The sequence below is a fragment of the Cherax quadricarinatus genome, chromosome 46 (assembly GCF_038502225.1).
Source record: "Cherax quadricarinatus isolate ZL_2023a chromosome 46, ASM3850222v1, whole genome shotgun sequence".
NCBI classification, from domain to species: Eukaryota; Metazoa; Arthropoda; class Malacostraca; order Decapoda; family Parastacidae; genus Cherax; species Cherax quadricarinatus.
In genome coordinates this window covers 12858792-12874986 of record NC_091337.1, presented here as the reverse complement: position 1 = coordinate 12874986, position 16195 = coordinate 12858792, and the positions used below count along the sequence as shown (strand labels likewise).

At 39.1% G+C, this 16195-nt stretch overlaps 1 protein-coding gene across 2 annotated transcripts in view; it reads right to left on the bottom strand.

The window, feature by feature from the left end:
• The window catches only part of rad50 (DNA repair protein rad50), a 208353-nt gene that overhangs the window by 31051 nt on the left and 161107 nt on the right, over positions 1–16195 (bottom strand). For both annotated transcript variants that reach the window (XM_070094544.1, XM_070094545.1), the window contains 4 exons: positions 13963–14136; positions 13209–13334; positions 10737–10920; positions 9431–9548 (listed from right to left, as the gene is read on the bottom strand). In XM_070094544.1, the coding sequence (XP_069950645.1) occupies positions 9431–9548; positions 10737–10920; positions 13209–13334; positions 13963–14136 (602 nt within the window). The remainder of the gene's footprint in view (positions 1–9430; positions 9549–10736; positions 10921–13208; positions 13335–13962; positions 14137–16195) is intronic.

Genomic DNA, 16195 nt, shown 5'->3' with positions numbered 1-16195 from the left:
GCTAACACTGCAACAGTTACGTAAGCAGTTCCATATAATTGGTTAAGTTGCAGACTTTTTCACCGAGGAGGACCCTGACAAATCTAGAAGCAGTGCTTTGAAATGGGCTCTAAACCAGCTGATGATGCCTTACTGTCAGCTGTATAATGTACTGCAGGGTAAAAGAGCCCAGAGATCCATTACACAATTTATGCACACACCAATACAACCATTGATTTCAGTACCATAACCACTACCATTCACTTCTGCCAATAACCAACAACAATCCACCTCAGCCCAATAGGGGCCACACCATCCATATCCACTCTCTTCATAATCATCCACAAACACCATCACCCACAATTTAACCCTTTGACTGTCGAGGTCGTATATATACGTCTTACGAGGTATCGTGTTTGATGTTTATATACTCATAAATTCTAGCGGTTTCAAATAAAGCAGGAGAAAGCTGGTAGGCCCACATGTGAGAGAATGGGTGTGTGTGGTCAGTGTGCACCACATAAAAAAATCCTGGAGCATGCAGTGCATAATGAGAAAAAAAAACTCCGACCGTTTTTTTTAATTAAAATGTTGACTTTGTGGTCTATTTTCGTATAGTATTATGGTTGTATTCTTGGTTTCTTGGTCTCATTTGATAGAATTGAAAACATATTATAGAAATAGAGGTGATTTTTACTGATTTTACTATAAAAAGAACCTGGAAATGGAGCTCAAAGTAGGGGAAATGTTTGATTTTTGCTGATGTTCAAAAGTAAACAAATGATGTCATTGTCCAATAAATGTCCAACTAGCCATTCTAATATGCAGTCATGAATGGGTTCATGTTATTTATACAGTTATTACAGTAGTCTGCCTAACAGTAAATCTTCTATTTTTTGTTTGAATAAAAATTCAAAATAGAAAGCAAGAGTAATATCAGAGGGGCCTGGAGACGTGACTGATGAACAAAGAAAATGTTATTTTAGAGCCAGGAATGTCTGCATTGTTCATTCTGGACCTTATTTTGAAATTGCCATATTTTTTAATTTTCGTGAAATTGGCCAAATTGCAAATTTCTGACCACGTTATTGGGTAGTTGAAATTGGTAAATGTGCAGTTTCTTGTACTCAATCGATAAAAAAAATGGAGTTCTAAAGAAATAGCTATGAGTTTGGTCGACTGCAACAACGGAATTAACCGAAAATAAGACTAAAAGTGGGCGAAATTGCCGATTTGTAAATATCGCCGAGGTCGCTAACTTTTCGAGAGCGTAATTCCGTCACTTTTCCATCAAATTTCGTGTTTATGGTGTCATTACAATCGGGAAAAGATTATCTATCATTTCATAAGAAAAAATAATTTTTTTTTTTAAATTTTGCGACACCAGGAGACACTTCAGGATTGGGGGTTGCGACAGTCAAGGGGTTAAGGTAAGAAATACTATTATTTCTATTGCATTTGTAGCCTTAAGCAGTAATATATCACGACAATGTACTACAATTACATATTCACTTTTATTTTCTAAGATCTGAAGGTCTAAAAAAATAAAGTTGTTTGGCTTTTTGGGGACTTCCAGAAACTTAACCCTATTTTTCCTATAAGTTCTTCAATTTGTCTAACACGGAGTTTTCAGGAATGTAACTACCGTGTTAAATGACGGTCTACTGTATCACACTGGAGGGAGGGGGTATTGAAGAAGTGAACGTGTTCAGAGATTTGGGAGAGGACTTGTCAGTTGATGGGTTTATGAAGGATGAGGTTAACCATAAAACTGATGAAGAAAAAAAAAAAGAGTGGTGTGTTGAGGTACGTATCTGTAGAGATAAAAAAATGTTATCCATGGAGGCAAAGAAGAGAATGAAAAAGAGTCTAGTGGTACCAACATTCTTAAATGGGTGTGAAGCATGGGTTGTAAATGCTGCAGTGAGGAGGAGGCTGGAGACAGTGGAGATGTCATGTCTAAGGGCAATGTGCGGTGTAAATATTATGTAGAGAATTCAGAGTGTAGAAATTAGGTGGTGTTGAGTTATTAAAAGTATTAGTCAGAGGGCTGCAGAGGGGTTGTTGATGTGGTTTGGTCATTCAGAGAGAATGGAACACAGTAGAATGACTTGGAGAGCATATAAATCTGTAGGGAAAGGAAGGTAGGGTAGGGGTCATCCTTTAAAATTTTTGAGGGAGGGGGTAAAGGAGGCTTTGTAGGTGAGGGGTTTGGATTTCCAGCAAATGTGCATGAGCGTGTTAGATAGGAGTAAATGGAGATGAATGGTTTTTGGGACCTGACGGGCTGTTGGAGTGTGAGCAGGGATGTGATGGGATTCGGAGAAACAAGTTAGCCGGATTTGAGTCCTGGAAATGAGTAGTACGATGCCTGAACTTGGAAGGAGGGGTTTGGGATACTGGCAGCTTAGAGGGACATCTAAACTGTCGTATCTGAGCACCTCTGCAAAGACAATGATTATGTATGAGTGATGGTGAAAGCGTTGAATGATGATGAAAGTTTTTCTTTCTTTTTGGGTCACCCTGCCTCGGTGGGGAATAGCCGATGTGTTAAAAAAAAAAAAAAAAAAAAAAAAAAAAGTTTACCGAGTATACCAAGTAGTGTATGGCAGGGTTGTTATTGTGAGAATTAGAGACAGAGAGCAGGATTGCAGATGAACATGGAAGCTTTACAATGGATAGGGAATGTGTAGACTAGGTGTTTTCACTGAAGCATGTAAGTGAACAACATTTAGGTAAAGGTACGGAAGTTTTTGTTGCATTTATGGATTTAGGAAAGGCAAATGATAGGATGGATAGGGGAGCAATGTGGCAGATGTGAGGTGGGATACAGCCAGTTTGTTGACAAAAAAAAATTATTTCTCAATGATTTTTGAAGAATTAGACACATATGCAACATCTGGGCATCTTTATTTGTAAATGTTTTGCCATTCAGTGGTTTCATCAATACAAATTCAAGGACATAATGGGAAGACTGTGGCTTAAATTAAATGCACTGAAAGTTTGCATTTATGAAGTTCTTGTTTGGCAGAGATTTGTCAGGAACTGTACATAATATAAAGCAATTATATGATTTTTTTGGCTGAATTACAAATATTTTTTTCTACATTAGCTTTTTACCAATGCAAAGCCTGAAAGGATGATCCTAAACAATCTCATTCATAGAATCAAAACATCTTTATTCCCCTGTTTACATGGATTTAAACATACAAGGAGAGTGCCTTATTTCATAACTACTTTCCTCATCCCACACACCAACAACTTTTACACCACATTCTTTCCTATTAAAGCTATCTTTTACACTGTTAAAAAAGGGTATATGTGTAACTAGACACCCAGTAGGAAGGAGTCCCCAGGGTGCAAATATAAACTATGTAACCTACATAATAAGGAAAGCATGAAATCTAAACTTTTTTTTTTTTTTTTTAAGTTGGCCGTCTCCCAACGAGGCAGGGTGACTCAAAAAGAAAGAAAATCCCCAAAAAGAAAATACTTTCATCATCATTCAACACATTCACCTCACTCATACATAATCACTGTTTTTGCAGAGGTGCCAAGAAGCATATACATATAAAGATACACAACATATCCCTCAAAACTGCCAATATCCCAAACCCCTCCTTTACAGTGCAGGCATTGTACTTCCCATTTCCAGTACTCAAGTCCGACAATATAAAAATAACCAGTTTTCATTGAATTATTTATTATTTTTTATTATCCCACTGGCCGATTCCCACCAAGGCAGGGTGGCCTGAAAAAGAAAAACTTTCACCATCATTAGCTCCTTCACTGTCTTGCCAGAAGGGTGCTTTACACTACAGTTTTTAAACTGCAACATTAACACCCCTCCTTCAGAGTGCAGGCACTGTATTTCCCATCTCCAGGACTCAGTCCAGCCTGCCGGTTTCCCTGAACCCCTTCATAAATGTTACTTTGCTCACACTCCAACAGCACGTCAAGTAATAAAAACCATTTTTGTCTCCATTCACTCCTATCAAACACACTCACGCATGCCTGCTGGAAGTCCAAGCCCCTCGCACACAAAACCTCCTTTACTCCCTCCCTCCAACCTTTCCTAGGCCGACCCCTACCCCGCCTTCCTTCCACTACAGACTGATACACTCTTGAAGTCACTCTGTTTCGCTCCATTCTCTCTACATGTCCGAACCACCTCAACAACCCTTCCTCAGCCCTCTGAACAACAGTTTTGGTAATCCCGCACCTCCTCCTAACTTCCAAACTACGAATTCTCTGCATTATATTCACACCACACATTGCCCTTAGACATGACATCTCCACTGCCTCCAGCCTTCTCCTCGCTGCAACATTAATCACCCATGCTTCACACCCATATAAGAGCGTTGGTAAAACTATACTCTCATACATTCCCCTCTTTGCCTCCGAGGACAAAGTTCTTTGTCTCATTGAATCCCTTCACTAAATATTACCCTGCTCACACTCCAACAGCTCGTCAGGTCCCAAATACCATTCGTCTCCATTCACTCCTACCTAATACACTCACACATGCTTGCTGGAATTCTAAGCCCCTTGCCCACAAAACCACCTTTACCCCCTCCCTCCAACCTTTTCGACGACAACCCCTACTCCGGCTTCCTTCCCCTATGGATTTATACACTTTCCATGTTATTCTTTGATCCATTCTCTCTAAATGACCAAACCACCTCAACAACCCCTCTTCAGCCCTCTGACTAATACTTTTATTAACTCCACACCTTCTCCTAATTTCCACACACTAAATTCTCTGCATAATATTTACACCACACATTGCCCTTAGACAGAACATCTCCACATCCTCCACCCACCTCCTCGCTGCAGCATTTACAACCCAAGCATCACACCCATATAAGTGTTGGTACCGCTATACTTTCATACATTCCCTTCTTTGCCTCCATAGATAATGTTTTTTGTCTCCACATATACCTCAATGCACAATCACCTTTTTCCTTCATCAATTCTATGGTTAACCTCATCCTTCATACATCCATCCACTGACACGTCAACTCCCAAATATCTGAAAACATTCACTTCTTCCATACTCCTCCTCTCCAATTTAATATCCAATTTTTCTTTATCTAAATCATCTGATACCCTCATCGCCTTACTCTTTTCTATGTTCACTTTCAACTTTCTACCTTTACACACTCTCCCAAACTCGTCCACTAACCTTTGAAACTTTTCTTTAGAATTTCCCAGCAAAAAGTAACTGTGTTAATTCCCATTTTGTATTTGATTCCCCATACTTTAATCCCACCTCTTTCCCCAACACCCTAACATTTACTTCTTTTACAACCCCATCTATAAATATATTAAACAATCATGGTGACATTACACATCCCTGTCTAAGACCTACTGTTACCGGGAAGTAGTCTACCTCTCTTCTACACACAGTAACCTGAGGCTCACTATCCTCATAAAAACTTTTTACAGCATTTAGTAACTTACTACCTATTCCATATACAGTGGACCCTCGACCAGCGATGCCATCGATTAACGATAAATCTGACTAGTGATACATTTTATTGCAAAAATTTTGCCTCGATTAGCGCTACAAAACTCGACCAACACTATTCGTTCCGTCTGAGACGCGTCCACTTCTGGCCAGTGTTTACAAGCCAGCCAGCCACCGCGGTCGCTTCCAAGCATACAATCAGAACATTTCATATTATCACAGTCTTTTTAGTGATTGCACCTGCAAAATAAGTCACCATGGGCCCCAAGAAAGCTTCTAGTGCCAACCCTACAGCAAAAAGGGTGAGAATTACTATGGATATGAAGAAAGAGATCATTGCTAAGTATGAAAGTGGAGTGCGTGTCTCCGAGCTGGCCAGGCTGTACACAAAACCCCAATCAACCATCGCTACTATTGTGGCCAAGAAAACGGCAGTCAAGGAAGCTGTTCTTGCCAAAGGTGCAACTATGTTTTCGAAGCTGAGATCGAAGGGGATAGAAGATGTTGAGAGACTGTTATTGGTATGGATAAACGAAAAACAGATAGCAGGAGATATCATCTCTCAAGTGATCATATGTGAAAAGGCTAGGAAGTTGCATGACGATTTAATTAGAAAAATGCCAGCAACTAGTGGTGATGTGAGTGAACTTAAGGCCAGCAAAGGTTGGTTCGAGAGACTTAAGAATCGTAGTGGCATACATAGTGTGATAAGGCATGGTGAGGCTGCCAGTTTGGACCAAAAAGCAGCTGAAAAATATGTGCAGGAATTCAAGGAGAACATAGACAGTGAAGGACTGAAACCTGAACAAGTGTTTAATGGTGACACTGACAATGTTGTGAACCACTTTAGGAAAGTCATAAAGGAACGAGAGGTACAGGTAACTATGGACAGATATGTTGTGCGACAGAAGTCCAGTGACTCTGAAGCTGGTCCTAGTGGCATTAAAAGAACAAGGGAAGTAACCCCAGAAAAAGACTTGCTGCCTCAAGTGCTAATGGAAGGGGATTCCCCTTCTAAACACTAACAACTCTCCCCTCCTCCCATCCCATCAATCATCACCAGATCTTCAATAAAGGCAAGTGTCATGTAACTGTACATGTAATCTTCAGTTTGTGTGTATTAAAATTAATATTTCATGTGGTAAAATTTTTTTTTTTCAATACTTTTGGGTGTCTTGCACAGATTAATTTGATTTCCATTATTTCTTATGGGGAAAATTAACTTGACTAACGATAATTTTGACTAACGATGAGCTCTCAGGAACGGATTAATATCGCTGTTTGAGGGTCCACTGTACTTGCAACATCTGCCACATTGCTCCCCTATCCACTCTGTCACATCTTCTTTCAACACACCAGCCGTATCCCACCAAGGCGGGGTGGCACGAAAGGAAAAACGAAAGTTTCTCCTTTTACATTTAGTAATGTATACAGGAGAAGGGGTTACTAGCCCCTTGCTCCCGGCATTTTAGTCACCTTTTACAACACTCATGGCTTACGGAGGAAGAATTCTGTTCCACTTCCCCATGGAGGTAAGAGGAAATAAACAAGAACAAGAACTAGAAAGAAAATAGAAGAAAACCCAAAGGGGTGTGTATATATATGCTTGTACATGTATGTGTAGTGTGACCCAAGTGTAAGTAGAAGTAGCAAGACATACCTGAAATCTTGCACGTGTATGAGACAGAAAAAAAGGACACCAGCAATCCTACCATCATGTAAAACAATTACAGGCTTTTGTTTTACACTCACTTGGCAGGACGGTAGTACCTCCCTGGGAGGTTGCTGTCTACCAACCTACTACCTACAACTCTGTCACATGCCTTTTCTAAATCCATAAATGCAATGAAAAATTCCCTACTTTTATTTAAATATTGTTCACATATATGTTTCAATAGAAACACTTGATCTACACGTCCCCTACCCACTCTAAAACCTCCTTCCTCATCCACAATCCTGCATTCTGTCTTGCCTCTAATTCTTTCAATAATAAACCTACCATACACTTTTCCTGGTATACTCAGTAAAGTTATTCCACTATAATTTTTACAATCTCTTCTGTCCCCCTTTCTCTTTATATAAAGGAATTATACATGCTCTCTCCCAATCCCTAGGTACTTTCCCCTCTTTCATACATTTATTGAACAAAAATACCAACCGCTCCAACACTATATCCCCCTTGCTTTTAACATTTCTGTCATGATCCCATCAGTTCCAGCTGCTTTACCCCCTTTCATTCTACGTAATGCCTTACGCACTTCCTCCACACTCACATCCTGCTCTTCTTCACTCCTAAAAGATGGTATACATCCCTGGCCAGTGCATGAAATTACCGGCTCCCTTTCTTCGTTGACGTTTAAAAGTTCCTCAAAATATTCCCGCCATTTACGCAATACCTCCATCTTCCCCCTACTCTCTTTTTAACTGACAAATCCATTCATTCCCTAGGCTTTCTTAACTTGTTGATCTCGCTCCAAATTTTTTTCTTATTTTTATCAAAATTTCTTGACAGTGCCTCTCCCAGTATCATCTGCTCTCCTTTTACACTCTCTCACCACTCTCTTCCCCTTTCTTTTACTCTCCATATAATCTGCTCTTCTTATAACCTGCTTCGTAAAAACCTCTCATAAGCTACCTTTTTCTCTTTTATCACACCCTTTACTTCATCATTCCACCAATCACTCCTCTTTCCTCCTGCACTCACCCTCCTAGCCACAAACTTCTGCCCCACATTCTAATACTGCATTTTTAAAACTATTCCAACCTTCTTCAACCCCCCCACTACTCATACTTGCACTACTAACCCACCTTTCTGCCAATAGCTGCTTATATCTCACCACCCTAACTTCCTCCTCCCTTAGTTTATACACTTTCACCTCTCTCTTACTTGTTGTTGACATTTTCCTTTTGTCCCATCTACCTCTTACTCTAGCTGTAGCTGCAACTAAATAATGATCCGATATATCAGTTGCCCCTCTATAAACATGTACACCTGAAGCCTACCCATCAACCTTTTATCCACCAATACATAATCAAACAAACTACTTTCATTACGTGCTATATCATACCTTGTATATTTATTTATCCTCTTTTTCATAAAATATGTATTACTTATTACCAAACCTCTTTCTACACATAGGTCAATTAAAGGCTCCCTATATTCATTTACCCCTGGCACCCCAAATTTACCTACTACTCCCTCCACAACATTTTTACCCACTTTAGTATTGAAATCCCCAACCACAAGTACTCTCACACTTGGTTCAAAACTCCCCACACATGCTCAACAATTCCCAAAACCTCTCTCTCTCTCTCCTCTACACTTCCCTCTTCTCCAGGTGCATATTGGCTTACTATAACCCACTTTTCACATCCAACGTTTATTTTACTCCACATAATCCTTGAATTAATACTTTTATACTCCCTCTTTTCCTGCCATAGCTTATCCTTCAACATTATTGCTACTCCTTCTTTAGCTCTAACTCTATTTGAAACCCCTGACCTTATCCTATTAACTTCTCTCCACTGAAACTCTCCCACTCCCTTCAGCTTAATTCATTTAAAGCCAGGACATCCAGCTTCTTCTCATTCATAGCATCCACAATCATCTCTTTCTTATCATTTGCACAACATCCACACACATTCAGACATCCCACTTTGACAATTTTCTTCTTCTTTTTAGTAATCTGTACAGGAAAAGGGGTTACTAGCCCAATGTTCCTGGCATTTTAATTGACTTTTACAACACGCATGGCTAATGGAGGAAAGATTCTTATTCCACTTCCCCATGGATATAAAAGGAACAGTAATAAGAACAAGAACTATTAAGTTAAAATCAAAGAAAACTCAGATGAGTGTGTATAAATAAATGTGTACAAGTATAAAATAATAATAAACAAGAAGGTAATCTGATTTTTAACACATTTATTTAAAAATTCATGCATGAAAAATAAAGTTTCTATTTGGTCTCTCAGTACATACCTAATAATAAGAGATGCTAAAACCTTCTGACCTGCAGAGCACCTGCCCCGCATGTCCATTTCTACATCATTTTTCACCATAACAACTCGATAATGATACGTTCTTCGTTTATCTGCACCTGAAACAATTAACCGACTTTCAACAATTGTAGATGCATAATCTACCTATTGGTCACTGTGAGTTCTGACTTGCACTGAAACATTTCTATAGGTTTACATGGACAACCTAAAATCTAATTATTCACTCACTGTCATAAGTCCCGGCGTTCCATCCAACCACTCTTTTACCTACAATATTAAAAAATGCAGACATAACAACAATATAGGATAGGGGTGCACATACATGCAGTACAAGGTATGTTAGATCGGCATGCAACAATTAACTTGGGCTAGTGAGAGAATGGGTAATGAGGAGGTTCAAGAGGTACGGGGCAGATTTAAGAATACGGTGTTAGAGTGTGCAGCAGAAATTTGTGACTGCAGGAGGGAAGAAAAGTATCTGATGGAATGATGAAGTAAAGGGAGTGGGAAGGGGAGAAAAGTTAGCACATGAGAGGTTTTTACAAAGCATAAGTGATGTAAGAAGGGTGGCATATATGGAGAGTTAGAGAGAGGTTAAGAGAGGGGTGAGGGAGTGTTAAAGGAGAGCAAATGAAAATGTGTGAGAGGTTCCGTCAACAAAATTTGTTGAGAATAAGAAAGTTTTAAAGTAAGATTAACAGGCTGAGAAAGCCTAAGAAACAAATAGATTTTCAGTTAAAAACAGAAGAGGGAGTTAGTACATGGAAAACTGGAGGTACAGGTAAGACGGCAGGAATATTTTAGTAAACTTAAATGTTGATGAAGAAAGGGAGATAATGATTTCATGCATTGACCAGGAAGGAATAACACCCTTTAGGAGTGAGGTAGAGCCAGATGTGAGTGGTGAAGTTGCATGACAATGTTTAAAATGCAAGGGTCTTGACAAGCTGCTGGAGTGAAAACAAGGTAACATTATGTGAAGAGATTCAGGGAAACCAGTTAGCTGGAGGTAGGAAGTGCAGTGCCTGCACTCTAGGGAAGGGGTGAGGATATTTATGGTTTGGAGGGACATTTGAAATGTAGTATTGGCATGCCTCTGGCAAGACAGTGATAAGAGTGAGTGATGGTGAAATTTTCTTCTTTTGGATCACCTTACTTTGGGAGATGGCTGGTGTGTTAAAAAGAAAAGAAAACTGACCAGTGCGGGTTATTTGTGTAAAAAAAAAAACTGATACTGGTGCTAAATGATCAACACAACTATTGTTTAAACAAGCTTTCATACTAACCCTGAGATTCTGATTCATCAGTTTTTATCTCTATATAATCAATATCATTGCCTTTGTAAGTGGTACGCCAGAGTTCCCTTATGATTCCGTTGATTGTCTTCATCTTATCATTGTGGAAGCGCATGATAGCTGTGTCTAAAGCTTTGTAGTATTTATTCATATCATTTGCTGCCATATCTGTGCACTGAGGAATAAAAAATATACTTAAATCAATTAGCTTCCCAAGTTACAATTTAAAAACTATTTCATATGCCTGTAATATCAAGATCAAAAGCATTGTAATACTAAACAACTGCCTTTTAAAACTCTGGATCTGTAGGTTCCCACTGGATGATAGAGGAAACAGAAGAAATATAACTGGTTGACAGAGGGAAAAGAAGATACATAATTACCACCTAACAAGATTACACAAGCATCCAAAAATACTGATGAGAGATTTCTTAGCACTATCAACAGTGACAATAAGATGCCACAGAAGATGTATGAAAAGAATACAAAAAAGTCCTTCATAAAAAAGTAATAAAACAATGGACTGAGTTACAACAGGAGGTAGCAAGAGCTGCAACCACAGAAAACTATATATAAGAACATAAGAATGGAGGACCTAGGTAGTAGGTTGGTAGACAGCAACCGCCCAGGGAGGTACTACCGTCCTGCCAAGTGAGTGTAAAACTGAAGCCTGTAACTGTTTTACACGATGGTAGGATTGCTGGTGTCTTTTTTTTTTCTGTCTCATACACATGCAAGATTTCAGGTATGTCTTGCTACTTCTACTTACACTTAGGTCACACTACACATACATGTACAAGCATATATATATACACACCCCTTTGGGTTTTCTTCTATTTTCTTTCTAGTTCTTGTTCTTGTTTATTTCCTCTTACCTCCATGGGGAAGTGGAACAGAATTCTTCCTCCGTAAGCCATGCGTGTTGTAAGAGGCAACTAAAATGCCGGGAGCAAGGGGCTAGTAACCCCTTTTCCTGTATATATTACTAAATGTAAAAGGAGAAACTTTTGTTTTTCCTTTTGGGCCACCCTGCCTCGGTGGGATACGGCCGGTGTGTTGAAAGAAAGAAGAAGAATGGAGGAACACTGCAGAAGGCCTACTGGTCCATGCGAGGCAGGTCCTTATCAAAACAACCTCTACCTAAAGAATGCAGAGAATCCATAGCATTGAGATTAGAAGGTGGTGGGAGGTTTCTAAAAGTACAGTGGACCCCCGGTTTACGATATTATTTCATTGCAGAAGTATGTTCAGGTGCCAGTACTGACCGAATTTGTTCCCATAAGGAATATTGTGCATTAGATTAGTCCATTTCAGACCCCCAAACATACACATACAAACGCACTTACATAAATATACTTACATAATTGGTCGCATTGGGAGCTGATCGTAAACCGGGGGTCCACTGTATTACCCAGAGGGCAGGGAAAGGGTTTGGACATTCAGAGAGGATGGAACAAAACAGAATGACCTGGAGGGCATATAAATCTGTAGTGGAAGGAAGACTGGGTAGGGGTTGTCCTATGAGAGGTTGGAGGGAGGGAGTAAAGGAAATTTTGTGTGCGAGGGGCATGGACTTCCAGCAAGCGTGCGTGAGATAGGAAAGATGAATGGTTTTGAGTAGCTTTGGGTAGCAGTGGTTTTCATAAGGACTTTCCTTTTATGGGCCAGTAGGCTTTCTGCAGTGTTCCTCCATTCTAATGGTCTTAACTTGACATGCTGTTGGAATGTGAGCAAACTAACATTTATGAAGGGATTCAGGGAAACCAGTTAGCTGGACTTGAGTCCTGGAGGTGGGAAGTACAGTGCCTGCACTCTGAAGGAGGGGTGTTGATATGCTGCATTTCTTTTTTAACTGTTATGTAAGCATGCCTCTGGCAAGACAGTGATAGAATGAATGATGATGAAAGTGTTTCTTCTTTTTTTGGGTCACCCTGCCTTGGTGAGAAATGGTTGTGTTAATAACAAAAAAATTACATTTTGTAACTCATAGCTATTAAATAATAAAGAATAAGAACTTTTTTTTTTTTTTTTTTTTTCAACAAGTCGGCCGTCTCCCACCGAGGCAGGGTGACCCAAAAAAGAAAGAAAATCCCCAAAAAGAAAATACTTTCATCATCATTCAACACTTTCACCACACTCGCACATTATCACTGTTTTTGCAGAGGTGCTCAGAATACAACAGTCTAGAAGCATAAACATATAAAGATACACAACATATCCCTCCAAACTGCCAATATCCCAAACCCCTCCTTTAAAGTGCAGGCATTGTACTTCCCATTTCCAGGACTCAAGTCCGACTATATGAAAATAACCGGTTTCCCTGAATCCCTTCACTAAATATTACCCTGCTCACACTCCACTCACTTAACACTATTAATTTCTCGCATATTCACTGCACATTATGTGCACAACATCGTAAGGTAATGGTTGGAAAGGACAAATTTAACACTGGCTTGTACATACCTTCATTTCCACAAATTTATCCCTGTAATTCTTCTCTGCATCTCGAATATCCTTTCGTTTAAGGTCACTTTCTAAATCTTGAATAACCCTTTTAACTTCCAACAGACGACCATCTAATGCTGCTCTCTGGTGTTTGTTATGAAAGTATAAATTCAGATAAATGTAACAATGATACTGTATTAAGATGTGTTCCATTAGTATGTGGTGAAAATTCTTAACAAAAGAATGTAATAATTCAAATAGTGACAGTTCAAACACCATCAGTCAATTTTTTAAGCCTAAAGTCAATGCTTTCATAGTAAATTGTATTTTTTTTTTTTTAGTTCCACTCAGTTTTGAAAAAGTTTAGAAAATAAGCACTATAGTAGTGGTACCTAGGGATACGAACTTAATTCGTTCCAGAAGGCTGTTCGAGTGCCAATACCGAACAAATTTGTTCCCATAAGGTATAATGTAAATTAGATTAATCCATTTCAGACCCCCAAAATACACTTACAAAACACTTACATAATTGTTCGAGTTTTGAGCTGTTCATATCCCGAGGTACCACTGTATATTCATATTTCCATAAAAATATTCATATTACTGTTCTTTAAACAAATAAAAAATATGATCTGCTAAATGCTACAAAATATAATGAACACTGTTCAATGGCAGACCTATTGAGTTCACTGGTACCAAAGTCAATTTATAAATACTGTCCAGAAGTTGCAATTAAATTAAATCTACAGTTAGAAGGATGAATGATACCCACTTTGTTTTGCAATGTGTGCCATTTTTCATTCAGGTGATTCTTTTCATCAATGAGAGTCTTATAGTCAAATCCTGTAATGCGTTCTTCTAAAACTGTAATACTCTGCTCTAGTTGCTTTGCCTGAATTTCTTTGTCACGAATCTTTTTTTCATCATCTAGACCTCTTTTTCTTTCCTGTAAACAAGATAAAAATATTTTTTGTTACAAAAGAAAATTATTATTATTTTTTACCACAGTGGCTGTATCCCAACAAGGTAGGGTGACTATCATTCAAGAGCTGTATTGCCAGAAGAGTACAGACATCACAATTAAATGGCCCACTGAGCTGCATTATTTCTATCCCTTCAGAGTACAGGCATTGTACTTTCCATCTCTACAACTTCTTTCCCTAATCCCTTTATAAATACTATCTTGCTCACACTCTAACAGCATTCCAAACCCCCACTCACTCCAATGTAACATGCTTATACTGTACATGCTTTCTGGATGCTCAAGCTCTTACTTTTTAAAGCCACAATCATACTGCCCCTCAAACTCTTCCTAGGAAAACCCCTGCCCTCCTTCCCTTCACCCTGGACATATGTATACAGTGAACCCCCGGTTTTCGTAATTAATCCATTCCACAGAATGAGTAAACCCGAATCTGACGATTTCCGAATTAATTATCTCATAAGAAATAATGTACATGTAAATCCAATTAATCTGTTCCAGACACCCGAAAGTATTAAAAAAAATTATTTTTTTATAGATTAAACATAGATTTACATACAGAAAAGAATGAGAAATCGAGTATAAAACAATAATATCACACTTACCTTTATTGAAGACTCTTGTTGGTGTATGGAAGTTGGGAGGAGGGGAGAGGGTAGGGTGATGTTCCTCCACAAATGTTTGCACCTCACTCCACTTTGTACAAATGTCCTTAATTTTTGAAGAAGGCACCTTCTTCCCTCTCTCTCTCTCTCTCTCTCGCTCCTCCTCTGAAGCAATTTCCTCAGCTGCTATACATAAGAATATAAAAAAGCAGGAACACTACCGCAGGCCTGTTGGCCCATACTAGGCAGGTCCTTCACAAACCATCCCACTAACAGAATCGTATTTGCCCAACCCAATTTTCAATGCTTCCCTAACAATAAGTGGGTAGGGGATGTGTAGATCAAGTGTTTACATTGAGGCATATATGTGAACAGTATTTAGATAAAGGTAGGGAAGTTTTTATTGCATTTATGGATTTAGAAAAGGCATATGATAGAGTGGATAGGGGAGCAATGTGGCAGATGTTGCAAGTATATGGAATAGGTGGTAAGTTACTAAATGCTGTAAAGAGTTTTTATGAGGATAGTGAGGCTCAGGTTAGGGTGTGTAGAAGAGAGGGAGACTACTTCCCAGTAAAAGTAGGTCTTAGACAGGGATGTATAATGTCACCATGGTTGTTTAATATATTTATAGATGGGGTTGTAAAAGAAGTAAATGCTAGGGTGTTCGGGAAAGGGGTGGGATTAAATTATGGGGAATCAAATACAAAATGGGAATTGACACAGTTGCTTTTTGCTTATGATACTGTGCTCATGGGAGATTCTAAAGAAAAATTGCAAAGGCTAGTGGATGAGTTTGGGAGTGTGTGTAAAGGTAGAAAGTTGAAAGTGAGCATAGAAAAGAGTAAGGTGATGAGGGTATCAAATGATTTAGATAAAGAAAAATTGGATATCAAATTGGGGAGGAGGAGTATGGAAGAAGTGAATGTTTTCAGATAGTACTTGGGAGTTGACATGTTGGCAGATGGATTTATGAAGGATGAGGTTAATCATGGAATTGATGAGGGAAAAAAGGTGAGTGGTGTGTTGAGGTATATTTGGAGACAAAAAACGTTATTTATGGAGGCAAAGAAGGGAATGTATGAAAGTATAGTAGTACCAACACTCTTATATGGGTAGGAAGCTTGGGTTGTGAATGCAGCAGCGAGGAGGCAGTTGGAGGCAGTGGAGATGTCCTGTCTAAGGGCAATGTGTGGTGTAAATATTATGCAGAAAATTCGGAGTGTGGAAATTAGGAGGTGTGGAGTTAATAAAAGTATTAGTCAGAGGGCTGAAGAGGGGTTGTTGAGGTGGTTTGGTCATTTAGAGAGAATGGATCAAAGTAGAATGACATGGAGAGCGTATAAATCTGTAGGGGAAGGAAGGTGGGGTAGGGGTCGTCCTGGAAAAGGTTGGATGGGGGGGGGGGAAAGGAGGTT